A 15,554-nucleotide genomic window follows, 5' to 3' on the forward strand; every position below is an offset into this window, starting at 1 on the left:
CAGGGGGGTTGGAACTCGATGATCTTCAAGGTCCTTTCCAACCTATAGCATTCTATGATTCTTTAGAGAAAAACCAAAACATTACTGGTTGTCTTTTCCTCCAGCTCCGACTCTCAATGGTTAGCAAGTCTCCTAGCCACTGCTCTCCAAGACCTTCTCCAGACTTGTAAGACACACCTACACTCTTTACATGAAGCTCTCCTTTACTATTTATCTAACGATTTTCTTATAATTAGATGCTTTTTAATTTATGTTATTCAGGCCCAAGCCATAGGATGTTCTATTGCGGGCATGCTGGGCACTGAAAAACACCCCACAGCACCTGGCTGATGTTAATTAGGTCCTCTAGGACGCCCTGTACTCTGACATTGTTCTTCAATATTGGCGTCACGATATTGATCTCGACCAGTTTATAAGTAACAGGCTGTTTTTTGCTGACAGGCAGGCCAGTGAGCTCTCCCCCCGGCCCCAAGAGGCAACCCAACGCCCCTCTTCTATCCCTCAGCCCCGAGGAAGCCGTGTCCCCCAGCAGCCAGGTGGTGTCCTGACCGAGACCCCTTTGAGTCCAGGTCCTGGTTTTGGTAATGGGACTCTTGGAACCCCTCGGAAGCCCGAGGAGGTGAGCTTGCAGCACCCACAGCATGTGCAAAGCAGACCGTGGCCCGCTGCCTGTTCTACTGTGCCCGTCTCTGCCATGGGTCAGCGTGGCCTCAGCCCCCGTGCCACCACCCTGCGCAGCCCCTGGCCTCGGCGGCCACCCCTCCGCACAGAGCAGCACTCCCTCGACTCGTCCTCGGAGCTCGGAGCCAGCGGCTCCCTGAGGGGCGAGCCCAGGCCAGTGCTGCGGACAGGAAGGGGAAGCCCGGCCCGCTCCTCGCCCCCGCCGGCTGGCCGCCTGCCCTGCCTCGCTTCCCGCCTCCCTTCTCGGGCCGTCGCCGCCATGCCGCCGCGCCCGGCCTTGAGAGCGGCGGGGCGGAGCCAGCCCGCCCCTACCCTTTCCCTCCCTGCGCCCGGCGGCTCCTGACGGCCAGCGGCGGCGGCGCTCCGTTCCTCCTCGCTTCTCGGTGAGTGCGGGCCCCCGTCGTCCCGCTTCCTCCCTTCCCGCTGGCGGCGGCTAGGACGCCTTGAAGCCGTTTTCCTCCGCCGCGGCACCCCCTCTCCCCGGCGACGCCGGGCCCTGCCGGCCGCGGTGGAAAGGTGGGGGGCTGAGGGGCGCCCCTTGGGGGAGAGCGGAGGTGGGTGCGGGCCCGGGCGGAGGGCGGGGATCGGCGGCAAGGCAGGCCAGGCCGGCCCGGCCCCGGCCGGTGGGGGGACGGGGGATCCTGCCGCTTCCCCGTGGTGGAGGTGGCGGCGGGGCCGGGCGGCCCCGGGCTGTGGAAGGCTGCACGGGGGCGTAGGAGCGGCTGGGTGCTGCCGGGGAAAGGAGGGCGCCTGTCGCAAAGCGGCCCTGCGGGCGGCTTCGGGACACCATCTGCGGCCAGCAGCCGGCAGTGCGGCCCCCCCCGCCCCGCCGCGCTGTGAGGGGACAGGGAGTCGAGCGGCTGACCGGGCCCCGGCCCGCCCTGCTCGGGTCACTCCCCCTGAGCCGGCGCTGAAGCTGCTCATATCGGGTGCAGGAGAGGGTTTTTGCAGAGCTGGGAGACAAGAATAGCTGTAGCTAGAGGAGGAGAGCGGGGATGGAGGAGAAATTGTGCTGCCCTGCCCTCATCTAGGCAAGGCTTTTTCGTTAGTTTTCCCACTGGAGCAGCTCCAGCCTTGTCTGTTGGTATTTCAGTAGCGTCTAAACAGTAGAGGGTAGTGCACAGTGTATTCATATCAAACACATGGCAACACTGCTGTGTTGCAAAAAAAACCCAAAACCTCAACAAAACTGCAACGTGAGTAGGTAAGACAGAGAAGGGGTGGAAGAAGAGCATTAGGAGATGAAGCCTGTATTAAGGTGAAGAGACAGGTTTTAATAGTTTGGGGGTTTTTGGTTTTTTTTTTTTTTTTTTTTTTTTTTTTTGAGTGACAAAATCATCTGTTTTGCATTCATGGCACAGATAGCAGGTGCACATGCTGGGTAACAATAACAGCCGTGGAGGTTGTAGCACCCATATTTGCCTTGTAGCCACCTGGCTGAGGACCGTGGCTGTGGAGATGCCTGGTTTCAGAGTCTGAATTAGGTATACGTTGGGATTAGTCTCTACGTATGTGTTCAGCACATTGCTGTGTTTCATAACACCACCACAGTTCCCTCTTATTTTTTAACTGGAAGTTGTACTTTGATATTTGGTTTCCACCTCTAAAGCTAGCATAGGGTTGAGGGGGTGGGGGGCGAACATGGAGAAGTCTGGAGTTCAGTATTCTTTAGTATCAGCAGGAAACTTGGTCTAAAACAGAGGATTCTCTCTCCAAACAATTGGAATTGAATTAATATCTCTGAGGACTCAGTGCTGTTACTATTGTTCAGACTGGCTCATTATCAATCCACAAAACCGAAGTAAAGGAAGACCACCCTAGAGAAATATTAACACTAGAATGTTTATTTAGTATTGCTTTGCTTAAAAGCAATTGTGCTCCATCAGAATGTCCTAATAAACTTCTGGGGATTGTTACTTCTTCAAAGAAAGTGAGAGGAATTTAATGTGCATAGAGTAGGAAGTGCAGCTGACTCTTGTGCCCTCCAGGATCTGTGGTGTGTGTGGAGTTATTCAGAAAATTGTCAATACTGTACTCATCCTGGACGTTGAAAAAAAAAAAAAGAGGAAATTCCTGGTTAGATTTTTGGTGTGTGAAGGAGTCATCACTTAGCAGCGCTTTGCAGAGTATATTGTGCAGACTCCTGCTGAACTGAAGACTTTAGGGCTTTCAAACTGCATTTTTTGCCATATCACATTTGTAATTTGGCACCTTTCTTTCTCTCTGGTTTCCTTTAGCCAGAGGATAATACAATAGCACTTTGATATTATTCAATGAAGTTTTTATAGCAATGTTGCAAGAGCTGAAACAATAATTGCAGAAAAACCACAGAAGAAATAGTATTAATATTTAAATAGTAAGAATAGCAGCAAATCTCTTTTGCTAGTGTTTTCAAACATAGACTCTCACTGTAGGATTTCACCACATAGCTGGAAATTTTCTCACTCCCTGGAGTAATGATCCATTTAAGATCACTGGAAGGATATGAGTTGAAGAGTGGTCCCTTTCCTTCTTTTGAAACAGAGGAGGTAGAGAGGAGTCTTCATTTCCAGTCTGCTCTGTTTGTGTGAGTAGGAGGTAAGAATTTTTCAGGGTTCTTGCCTTCAGTGCTGTCTTAGGGAGTGGTTAGTTCAGAAGATTTCCTCTAGGTATTTGGCACATCCTCGCAGGAATTGAGACATCCCACAATTCTAGGTTCAGGACTCCAGAAGCTTGTGAAAAACTGTTTAGTTTTGGTTTGGTTTTTTGTTGGGTTTTGTTTTTGTTTGTTTGTTTGTTTGTTTGTTTTTTTCCCCTGGCCTTTTTATGGCAAACTGTTCTGAAAAAGCCAGTTGAATTAAAAATATTTTGTGGAAACTTGATTTGCCTCCCCAGGGAGCTTGGCTAGTAAACTCTGGTAACAGCTAGTTGGAATTGATGAAATCTTCATGCTTGTTCTGCTTATAGACTGAAGGCAGGGGTGTTTGAGAGCTGGATTCATCCACGTGAATGGTTGAATAGCTGCTGAGATTGTAGGCAGCAATTTTTGTTGTGAGAAAATTATCTTCCATTGTTTCCAGAGCACAAATTCAGGATTTGTCTTGAAATGGCATCAAAAGTCAGGACTCTTTTCCCACAATGCCAAATTTATTTCACAACAGTAGTAATCCTCTCATCAGTTCTTCATCCTGAAAGGACTCCTTCCACCTACATATCTTTGATAGCTCTGAAACAGTTCAAATGGCAGGTTGCACAAAAGGAGTTTCAGGGGTGTAGAGATAGCAGTTTACAGAGCTGCTACTATGGTAATGGTGTGAGTAGAGGGTTGACTCTCAATACTCCCATTTTGATTCCCCTTCCCATGCACCGCTGCAGCGTTCCTGCCACACTTCACATGAGCCTTTTGAAACAAACAGACCAATGGTGAGATGTCTTTTCATCCTGCCTGCTGAAATTGAAAGCAAATTTCAGACCAAACCTTTGTACACAGTTACAGTGCTCTGTATTCCAGACTTCTTGCAGCGCTTCCGTGTTAATGGTTGGAATGTTTCTGTGTGTTATGCTGGATTTTTACTTTTTTTTTTTTTCTAGCACTGAAAGCTGGTTCTTTGTTAAAACTGCTCTGTGCTGCATGTTTGTTAATGAACAGTCTAAGACTGCTAACATAGGGGAAATGGGCAGCAAGTTTGTGCAGAGGTAGGAAGTAGGTTAAAGTTCAGAGCTGCCTTTTCAGGGAAAAAAAAATAATATTCAAGGCTTCATTTTTCAGTGTTCTATATCCTCCAAATAAGCTTCCCTGTATTCTCAGGCATAATACTGCTCATTTTCCTGCAGTAAGAAGAAAATTAGTCTCTACCTTTTAACTAGGACACTCAGTGGTGCTGACGCAGCATTCCCCTAACGCTTATGCCTGCTTAATTAGGGTCTGGATTTTGTTAACTATAAGGCTAGATTGCATTCCAGAGGGTGGCAGAGGGTACTAGATGTATCTGCTTGCCCGGCTCACCAAAAGCTGGTGAGATGTATGAAAGAGAAGTGTTTTGGCTGTCACTTAAGCAGTAAGTGAACTACCTGTGTTGAAGTGAGGGAGGAGGTAGCCTTTGGGATGACTTGAGGGAGTTTAATGTCCACATCTTGGAACTGGGCACACATATAAACTTCCAGCTCACTTGAAGCTGTAGATAAAGAAAGACTTAAAGGTTTGATTTCGCAAGCTTGATCTCTGAACTAAATCTTCAAGTCCTATATGTGCAATACTGTGCTGTTAAAGTGAAATGGTCAGAATGCTTATGACCACCTGTGAAATATACAGGTTGTGAGAATAATGGTAACTTGTCCAGTGCACTGGAAGTGTAGCACATTATGGCTCTGAATAAATAAATATTTTAGAATTGCAGTCAAAGTTTTAGGCATCAGGAGAAAGCAGTAAAGCGTGCAATCCAGAGTCCTGTTTGTGTTCTAGTACAGAGTTCCTCTTGAGTGTCAAAGTTGAAAAAGTCTTCCTGAAACTTTGCTTAGTGTTTAAAAAAACCTACTTTACATATTACTGCACTGTCTTCCAGTGTGCAATAATGGTGTAGTTTATACCAGCACAATATTGCTCAGTCATTAGATTGTTAGTGTTCTTCTCTTTAAGGATCTATATGTAACAAGGGACTTCTTTCTTTATGTAACAGAGAAACACAAAGATTCTTTCTCAAGTATCTGTTAGCACTGAAATCCCATCACTGACTGCCAACAGCAGTGTGGCACTGTGTATTTCTTACACAGGGGCCTTATCTGTCACAGGTAGTGTAAGCGTTAAATAGTATGAGCTTCTCTGAAAACAAGAGACCTGTGTTTATTGCAACAGTAGTTGTAGTCATCTGTTCTATGCCCATCCAAAAGTAATTATAGCTAGATACATTATAAAACAAGACTCTGCTTGTTCTAGTGGTGGTGTTAAACTTTATCCAAATGCTGAGGACATTTGTGGGGGTTTGGTTGTGGGGCTTTTTTGCCAGATTTGTGTGTGTGTGCTGTTTTTTGTTGTGGTGGTGTTGTTTTTCCCAAGGTAACAAAAACATTTTTCTTAGGCAACTTGAATATTTAAGCTGATTTTCTTTTCTGCCACACAAATACCTGTATTAGTCTCTTTCCTAAGCTGACTTGAATTGAAACCAAAGTTTTACTGCTGCAGACACATAACTAATATTGGAGAGCTCATCTTTCCATATCAAAAATGCAGACTTCTGGCAACATGCTTAACATGGATATTTTCTTTCCTTGCTTTTAAACAGAGCATGCTGCAATTCCAATAGGACAGAAGTTTCTACATGCTGGACCTGCTAAGAGATCTTTGTTCATAGCTAAGCAATCTATAACTTGGGTAAACTGGAAGTAGTCATCAACATTTTTAAGTAAGGCCCGTTCCAGAGTAGAATGTGGAACCATGAGAAGAGCTATGTAAGTTGCAGAAACTCATTTTCCGTTGGGGAGCTGAGCAATAGCTGTCAGTTTAAGTGTTGTTCAGCTGTATGTAGTTCTTAGTAATGTCAGAAAATGCATGCTCAATATTGTCTTGATGGATTTAAAACTCAGTAATTTGATTACAAAATCAGTTCCCCTTAGATTTTTTTAGTTACTTGCTTTTGCTATTTAGAGTTGCTTTTCAGATATTTGGTAGCTAAGTATAGATGCAGACACATACATACATGTGCACACACAATGTGAATCAGCTGAGTGAACAAAACTAAGTGAAATAACTTGAGGTAGTAGTAGTAGGAATGATGATCGCAATGGAAGGTGGTAAGATTAGATTCAGCATGCGTGGAAAATGCTGTATTTTCCAAGCAAGGCCACGAGTGTTCCCTGTGTCCTCTAGCCTTATCACCAGGTGAGGGCTTTTATCATAGCAGTCCTACCAGCTCACCTCTCCTTTTCCCTATATTCAGTTGCAAGTTTCTTCACAGATTTCTTGCAAGTACTGGCAAGTCTGAGCCTTCCCCTTTTTCTTGATGCCTGATAAAATACCATCTTTGCTTTAGCTGAGCATAACCTTTTCTAGTGTTTCTAGCATCTGGTGGAGTGTTTGAATGAAACTGCTCCTTTGCTGAGTGTGTGCTTCCCAGTGGTGGCCAAGAATTTACCCACTCTCCAAGAAAAAAGTGTTTACTACTTGAACTTTGTTTTAGTCAAGCTGTGAGGTGTTTGATTTTATGCATAGGTGCTTAAAATAAACTCTTCCTGTTAATAATGTAGGCAGCCTCGCATAATTTGAAAGACAACAACTAAGAAACCAAAGATGGAATAGAAAAGGCAGTGGTGGAGGCATGTTCCTCTTCCCTGAGTGAGATTAATGTGTGTGTACTAAAATGCTGAATGACTGCATGTTCTGTTCCTACTTTATGGCCTGAAGCTTAGACAGAAGCTTTCTCATCCAGAGGCTTTTTTTCTTTTTTCCCTTTCTACAAGTCAAACAAAATAAATCTGTGTCCTTGGTGTGTCTTCGGGCACTTCTGTAATAAATGTGATTATTACTAATCTGGAGTCTTTTGTCAACACGTCATGTACTACAGGAAGAACATGATTTACTATTGGCATGTATTTTAGCAGAAAAGTATTCTACGTGCTAATGTTTTCAGTTATTCTGGATAGCGACACATGAGTGGGGTCCTGAGATCCCTAAATAAAACCAAAACAATATTGTTGCTGGTGTTGATCTGGTACAACAAATAAAGATAACAGCAGTTATGTTTAAAAAATATATCTTTTTTTTTTTAGTGGTGTGAGATAGTTGCTTTTAGTCTGATTAGCTGTATTCATTTTCACCTTCAGGGTCTCGTGCAGCTCTGAAGAGAATAGAATAATATGTTGAAGTGATGTCTAGAACAGCTCTGGTGTCCTCAGATTCTCTCTTACAGTGGGAGGCTAAACAGCACACCTTTGCCCTCTCTGTGGTCTGCATGAGGTATTTTCTGCAAGTGCAAAACTACAGGATATATCAGGATACTTTCTCAATTCCATTCATTTCAGTACAATTTCAGCTTGTTGAAATTGTTCCAAGTCACACTGCTGCTTTTAAAGGGTTCTGAAGGAGACTCCAGGACCCATAGTCAATCAAGAACATGCTTTAAATAATACCTTAATTACTGAACTGAGTCAGTTTCCAAAAGAAGATGTTGTGATGTGATTAGTACTGTGTTTATGTTGGATACTCAGAAAAGTTACATCAACTTAAGATTTGAAATCAAAACATGGAACATATGTTCAAATCTCCTATGAATGGTTCTTTTTTTTAAAAAAAAAAACAGCTGTTACAGCAAAGGGTTCATTCTCTACTCTGAAGGGCAAATGTTGCTTGCACAAAAAACAGCTTCCTTTTTTTATATTTGGAAAGTTATGACCTCGTCCAAATAAGTTTGCCCCTCCTGGTATTCATGATTAGAATCCTTCTGCACTTTTGCTCCTCTCGTGGAGAGAGAAGTGGAGCTGGGAGAGAGAAAAGCCAGCAATGAGGCTGTGATGAGCTGATGTGCAGTCTGTGGGTGACTTCAAGGCATGCTCTGATAAAAGATGGAGCTAGGTGGCACAGTGCTAAGCAACTGCATTGATGTAACAAGATGAGTGGAAAACAGTATTGATAGGGGGTGTAGTTTTAAAGACGATAAGCATTAGTATGAGCTGAATTATCAGTGTTCACAGAATTGTATTAGTAGGCACAGGAAGGGCTAAAATAAAGCTATTGTTTGTCTGGTGCACTTTATACAAGGCATGCAACCCTTTGAAAAAGTTCCAGTAATGAGATTCTGCTGTTTTGTTGTTTCTTTTATCTCCACAGTTCAACAATTTTCATAGATTTCAGTCAGCCGAAACCCCTGGAGTCCTAGGGCTGTATCCAGAATTGCACAAACACCAAATGACGCGTGTCTGGGTAATTGCAGAGGGGGAATAGATTGGGCTGGAGTTGCTGCTGTTTTCCAAGGCCAGGATGAGCACAGCATGTGTGGGTGGCTGGTTGCTGTTATCATTAGAAACCTCTTAATCTGTACTTTTGTCTTCCTGAGGGCCACTATGTGGAATCCCATTTCAGATGTGACCTCCATGCAAGCAGTTTTGAGGTTGTTAGGCAGAAGATCAAGTGCTTTCTTTGGTACGTGTGATCAGCTATTACCGTGGTTGTGTGGGACTGGCCGTGGTCAATGCATGTGACCCTGCTCTGGTCCCAGGCAGGCAGGTGTGTGCTCCCCTGTGTGCTTGGCTGTTTGCATATTTACATTTCAGTGCCTGCAAAAGGTCAATAAATATTCTGTGCTGCAATCACAAGTTAATCTGTATCTATTGCAGTGATTACTTAAAAAAAAAATGAGTGTACTCAATCTCCAGAGTATTGCTGGCTCGCGTCTCTTTGGCGGATCACTAGCTTGAGTTCTGTGCTGTGGCCACTTGGTTTATAATTTACTGTCTGGAAATAGTAGTTGGTATGACTGAGGCTGCTCCAGCTCTGTGAAATTCGCTATAGCAATGCTGTGAGTTGGTATTTTTTCTAGGTACTTGACCTCTTTGCTGGGATTTCTAAATGGTTTGTAACAGAGCTGTTCATATCAGTGTGACCAGGCAGGTGAAAAGAACATGTGTTTAGGCCTTGGTCACCCCACAGTTTGACATACTTGTGTAACTCACTGATGAAAGAAGGTTTGTACTGATGTATCTCATACTGTGAACAAAAAAAGCTGTGTTCAGAGAAGAGGGTGATGGCTGGCAAAGAAAAGGTAACAAGTAGATAGTGTGTCATAGCATCCTTAATTGCTGCTGCGGTTTGCCAAGATGCTGACTTGGATGGGAAATGTTACAGCTGCAATTTATACTTAGATGAGAATATGTGAGCTGAGTACAGTGGACTCGTTACAGTCATATCAAAGCAATGATCTCCTGATTTATCTGTCAGGGAATATCCCAGCATTTTCTTTCTTCGGCTGCTCTTACGCTTTCCCATGAGAAGTGAATATGCAAAATATAAAGTTCTCCGCTTGGAAAGCAGAAAATAAAGCTCATCAGGAGCATAGCTGGTGAGGAGAGGAGGGAAACAATTTATTTTGATCATGTTTAATCGTAGAAGCACAGAGTTTGCTTAGAAGAGAACAGCTGAGTAGTTAATGCTGTTAAAGAAGATGACACCTGAAACTTGATGGGCTTGTGTGTGGGATGGCTATCAGCAAAGCTGGGAAGAGGAATCTCAGAAAGTAACTTGTAGATGTGAATGTGAGAGACGATATGTTGGAGGGGTGTTTGCAGTCTGTTCATTTGCTTACCTTTCTGCCTTCCCTGGGCATGCAGCTTCTTATCTAGAAACTTCTGTTGTTTTGTTTGACAGAATTCTGGAAATTTTCCTTTCTTTTACAGTGTCTTACTGCTTTGCACCGTGGACCTTCCTTTGTCACTGTTTCTGCTCTCTCTCCATCTCTGTCTAACCTCAGACTTCATTTTTGTCTTCATAATACATGAAATATGATTTGTGCTGGAATACTTTAAAAATACCCCATAGTTGTATTCCACATAGTAGTATTGTCTGAACAGTCAATGAGACTGACAGGTGAGAAAAGTTAATTCACACTTTGGCCTTGCATTAACCGTTTTTACAAATACTGGGCTTTGTGCATCCCTTTGCACCAAGCAGTCTCCAAGGCCTGTCAAAGGACGTGCATCTCATACTTTGTTGGGTTTATTTTTGTTTGTTTGAAAAAGTGTGGCAAAGGAATATACTATTACTTGAATGAAGACGGGAACAGTGCTGTGGGAAAACAACAGATCTGGAAGTCAGACCTGTAATTATCTCTCTTAAAAAAAAATAAAAAAAAAATTGATCATGACTGGGAACGTTGCCAATTCTCACTGGAAGAGAATTGTCCTTACTGTTAAATCGTTATCTTGTTCCTTGGCATGTGTTGGCCTAAGCAAGTCCTCGCAAAAGAGCCCTGGACATAGTTCAGGTCTTAAGAGTGTCCTAGGAACTGCTCCATTAGGCAATTTGCATGCAGTTAACCTTTTTCTGGAGACCGAGAGATGTTTCTAGAATGAATTTAGACCCCTCTATGCTTGTTGGCCTTGATATTGGGGACATCTCAGGGTGCTTTAACTTGTATAAGTGAACCCTAAAAGTCCTGGGTCACAGTGGAATGCTCTATCGGGTAAACCATTAGGGTAGCCAGAAAAAAGAAAAGCTTTCAAACTAAAATGATGTTTACAATAGAATCTGTTTTGGGTGTTTTTTTTTGGTGGTGATCCTAACGAATCTTTCTGAAATCAGGAGGGTTCCTTGTGTCTCTGATAGGGTTTGTAATCTTAGTCTGTAACTTCCTGGCTCAAGTAAAACTATTGTGTTTTCTGGTTTAGTTAAATTGTTTTTCATTTTGAATGCAAATGCTTGTCTGTTTAGCTTTGGGCCAATGCCACTTAAGAAATGGGACCACATTGTAATGGTGGTTCGTGGATCACAGAGGCACAAAGGGCTGTCTAGAAGCAGCATAAAGAAGAGAGTAGTGCAGACATGAATGTTTCTTTGTGAACCACGTGGTGTATCCATATTTTCACAGTGCTCTTATCTTCCTGCAGACTTTTTATCTCTGAGAATGTGTTACAAGTAGATTTGTAGGGGAAAGGGCATGATTAACACAGACAGTACCTTTCTGTCTGGTACATGCACTGGGGACAGATACATTGTGGGACGTATTCTTTGTATGAGGGACAGATGTTGTGAAAATGGCTTTTGATTTTTTTTCTTTTGTGTTTTAGGGACACTAAGGGTCTTGAATAACCATGAGCAACCCTTTTGTACGGATTGTGGAGCCGTTAGACCCTAAACAGCCTCTGAAGAAGTTCTTTAATCTGAGCAAGTTGGAAGATGAGAGATATGGTATGTTGACAACATAAGGAAAGCATTTCATTACCATTGATAAACAGAACCTGAAGAGAGATTGCAGCATTGGATGATATTTGGTCTGTGGACAAAACTGTGAATTCAAAAGATGGTTCTTGAAAACAAAATTCTAGCAAAGTTTAATTCTGGAAGTTTAGAACTACAGAAATACTGGCAAGATCACAGCATTCTATTCTCAACATGATGTGCACACAACAGTCTTGTTTTTCTTGAGTGGATGAGGAGGACTAGGCAAACTAAGAGCACAAGTTTTCTTCTCTATTGGTATGCTACTGTGGAAGGCCAGGAAGGACCTCACGCTGATATGACTGAATCATCCATAAAAAGTAGTGGCTAGAAAATACTTTCTGAGGAGGCTTTTTCTTTAGTTCCTCTGAGACTTCCTGAATGTACTTAGGCATCTTCCATATGGCACTGGTAAAAATCTTACAATCTGTGTCACTGACTTACAAAGCGAGTATTTATAGCTTGGAGCTGTCTATGTTCTCTTTCAAAAAGGAAGTGGGTGATTAAGGAGAATTCAGGAAGCAAGAGGAAGGACATTTTCTCTGAACATCAGCAACACATCCATTGCAGGCTCAGATAGTGAAACCAATTAATGTCGGACTTGGCATGTGAAAAGCAGAGATGAGTCTTAAGAAATAGACAAATACATATATGGTAGTACCAATTGAGCCATTCCGGGATTCCAAGAGTGATAAACTCCAGATTCTTAAAAGAAAAAAGGATGCAATTCTCACTGTCCAGCAGAAAAATGGAATAACGTAGCAACAGAAGAACGGGGGGAGGGGGAGCAGAAGATTAAAAAAAAAAAAAACAAAAACCAAAACCAACCAAACAAAAAAACCATGCAAACCCACCACCACCAAAACCAACCAAAAATTCCCAAATTATTCTGAATGACTGTGTCCTGAATAATAGCTGGTGTTTTTTTTATGATTTTAATAATGAGGTCTCACTGTGATTAAGTCAACTTTTGTGTCTTGGGGACTCTGTAAAGAAAGTTGCGACAAACTTCTCAAGAGATTTTTTTAATGTAAATATTCTGCAAGGAAATCAAACAGCTATTATTACAGTGGGCCACAGGAGGAAGGACACAGGAACTTTTATTTTTTTTTCTTCACACCCATTGCTTATAGCAAAATTGTCAGTACTGCTCTAATAGTATTTTGTGTCATCTTCTGCAAGTATTTCTGTCTTGGTCAGGTAGAAAATGATGGTTTTCTAGTGCATTTATATGACTGTTCAATAGCAAGACTGAGAGGAAACTGCAGAGGAACAAGGTGAGCACAGCTTGTTTTCGGAGTCATATTGCTGTGCAGGATGGAGGAGCTGTGGAAAAGAGTCCTTTCAGCACAGATGTCTGCTGTCTCACAGGGACTGAGATAATAAATCTGCTCAAAGAAGTGAGTGGAACAGGTCAGTTAGTACTGACCTCCTGACAAAGCTGGAGGCTAGAAAAGGGTGTCTGATAATTTGGGATAAAGCCTTGTGAAAATATGGGTCAGACAGGTCCTTGAGCACTGTCCCCAAGTGTGGAACCCTGCACTTGCTGACATATGCCCTAAAATAAAAACTGAATTTGTTTCTTGCCTCTTTACCATGCAGCACGCCTGCCATTTTCTATTCGAGTCCTCTTGGAAGCAGCGATCCGTAACTGTGATGAGTTCCTAGTGAAGAAAGAAGATGTTGAGAATATTCTCAACTGGAAAGTGGTGCAACATAAGAATGTTGAAGTTCCATTTAAGCCTGCAAGAGTTATTCTGCAAGACTTCACGTGAGTCTGATGCACTCCAAAGCTAGGAAGAGGGGCTCTTGAAAGTGCAGCAATGCTCAGCTTGGTGTGGAGGGGTGAGCTGAGGGAAAGAATAGTAGTGAAATATTTGGAAAGACCTTTTTCGGCTTTCCTTGTTGTCATGCTGCAGACAACACTTGGATAGGCAAACAGTCATGGTAAATAACATTAAATTAAGTGCTTCTGGGATGGAGAAATAAATATCTTTGTGAAACTCTTCAAAACAGAGGGGAAGAAAATGGGATGGATAAATTGCATCCAAATGAGGGAATTCAGAGTTTAAAGGTTTTGTTGTTGTTGGGTGGGGAGAAGGATGTCTCTTTTTTTTTTTTTTTTTTTTTAGTTTTCTACCCTTTTCAAATCTCATTTATAATCGACATCATTATTTTCTCTTCCAAGTCAATATTAATCCAAGTATATTTTTAAAGACTTCTCTGCTATTGAAAAAATGAATGTCTGTTTTTTTTCCAGAAATGCAAATTAAGATTCCTACCAAATAGACTCTGAAAACTCTGCCTTGTTATTGCAGTGTGGTTAGTCCCTGTATGTCAGCATGTAATAGTCTCTGATAGAAGTGGAAAGTCAATTTTCAAATGGAACAGTAGCTTCTGACTTTCAATTTTCAAATGGAACAGTAGCTTCTGACTTTTTAATACAGCATTTGACTTGCAAGTCCACTGTCCTTTGTACGTTTGTCCTCTGCCTTTGTAACGGAGTTTAGCTCATCCATGGTAAGCCCCATGCTGCCAAGCTGTCAGTTGATTTTTATTTCTCAGAACAGTAAGGTATCTTAGCTGTCATACCTTCTGTTTTGCATTTTCCCAAAGGTTGGCCAGGTGCTAGAGACCCAGTACAGCTCAACTCCTAAAGACGTTAGGAAAAATTGGCAAAACCTCAATTGAAAAAAGTGCTGATTTCCTAGCTATTTTTTACCCACTGGCTGTTGTTAACATTTGAGAAAGCCAAACCTTTAAGCAAAAGTTGCTCCCTTTGTTATGGCACTTCTTTCTTGCCCCCTACTCTCCTGCTGAGTTTTAAAGATTTGCCTATAAGTCTGCAGAGCAGCTGCATTCATGAAAAACAAGCTATTGAACAGACTCTTGAGTGGAATCTTTTGGAAAAGGCAGCTTTGACAACTTTCCAGAAGCTGTTCAACAATTACATTCACGTGTCCTGGATTAGAATTATTCGGTTTCCTAGATCTGATCATTCTGTAATTATCCTGAGTTCTTCCAAGACTGTAGATGGCTGTTGTATCTGTTCCTTTTCGATTGTTTAATGTTTGTAAGCTGGCAAAATAACTCTTCCACTTCCTTCCTCCCACCTCTGCGCTCCCCCAAATCCACCTAGGTAGCATAATAGCAATTTGTTGACCCAGGATATGCATATTCCAAGGAAAATAGCAAACTGCTTCAAACTGCTGAACAACATCAGTTAATCGTGTCGAGGTTACATAGTTTAGGCCCCTTTTTCTGTTTATGTTTGTAAACACTCAGGATTTTCAAGGTAAAATTGTCTGGGAATTACAAGGCCTTTTCTCTTCTTACATTGTTTCTGATATATTTTAAAATTGTAATAGTTTTCTTATAATCAGAGTTGAAGACAAACTCTCACTGCTTTGAGCTGCTTTTGCAGAAACAAGTGTTCTTGGTGAGTTACTGAATGATGCCAAATCCTTAGGAGCACATCAGACATCTCTTTGTCTCAGCAGCCAGCAAAATCAGACAGGCTGGTATGCAAGAGGGTTTCTCAAACTGTTTGAAACGTGTCATGGTAGAACATACCTCTGTAGAAGCTGAGAATGTATGTGCTGAGAAGCACCAGAAGCTTTGTTAAAATAAATATGGAAACGAGTGTGATCTGTTAGGTAAGGCAGGTGTTAAAGTGCCAGAACTTTTGGTTATTACTACTCCTTGTTTGCTTGTCGCTAAACTTGGATTGGAAGTGGTGGATAGATGAAAGACTCTCAGATGCATTACTTTGACCCTCTGCATAGTTTATCTACCTCACTTAGGAAGGAAGGCTTAATTTAGGGATTTAAGAATTGATTTGGATGAGTGAAACGTACAGACATAGAGAAAAAGGTCTTTTAACTCTTTTCTGAGTCACTTGGAGTTCAAGGGCTTGCAGGATTGTCACAAGAAATGTGAGAAGGCAGAAATGTGAATCTTGGCCCATAGCCTG

General features: G+C 42.5%; 1 protein-coding gene across 1 annotated transcript in view; it reads left to right on the top strand.

Annotated features, from left to right (window-relative positions):
* The first annotated feature begins 1,035 nt into the window (after positions 1–1,035).
* Positions 1,036–15,554, top strand: part of ACO1 (aconitase 1) — a 37,036-nt gene continuing 22,517 nt past the window's right edge. Inside the window, exons 1-3 of the mRNA XM_082497471.1 lie at positions 1,036–1,064; positions 11,431–11,551; positions 13,184–13,352. Coding sequence (XP_082353597.1) covers positions 11,455–11,551; positions 13,184–13,352 — 266 coding nt within the window. The 5' untranslated portion in view covers positions 1,036–1,064; positions 11,431–11,454. The remainder of the gene's footprint in view (positions 1,065–11,430; positions 11,552–13,183; positions 13,353–15,554) is intronic.

This window comes from Vanellus vanellus (genome assembly GCF_965231255.1).
Source record: "Vanellus vanellus genome assembly, chromosome: Z".
NCBI classification, from domain to species: Eukaryota; Metazoa; Chordata; class Aves; order Charadriiformes; family Charadriidae; genus Vanellus; species Vanellus vanellus.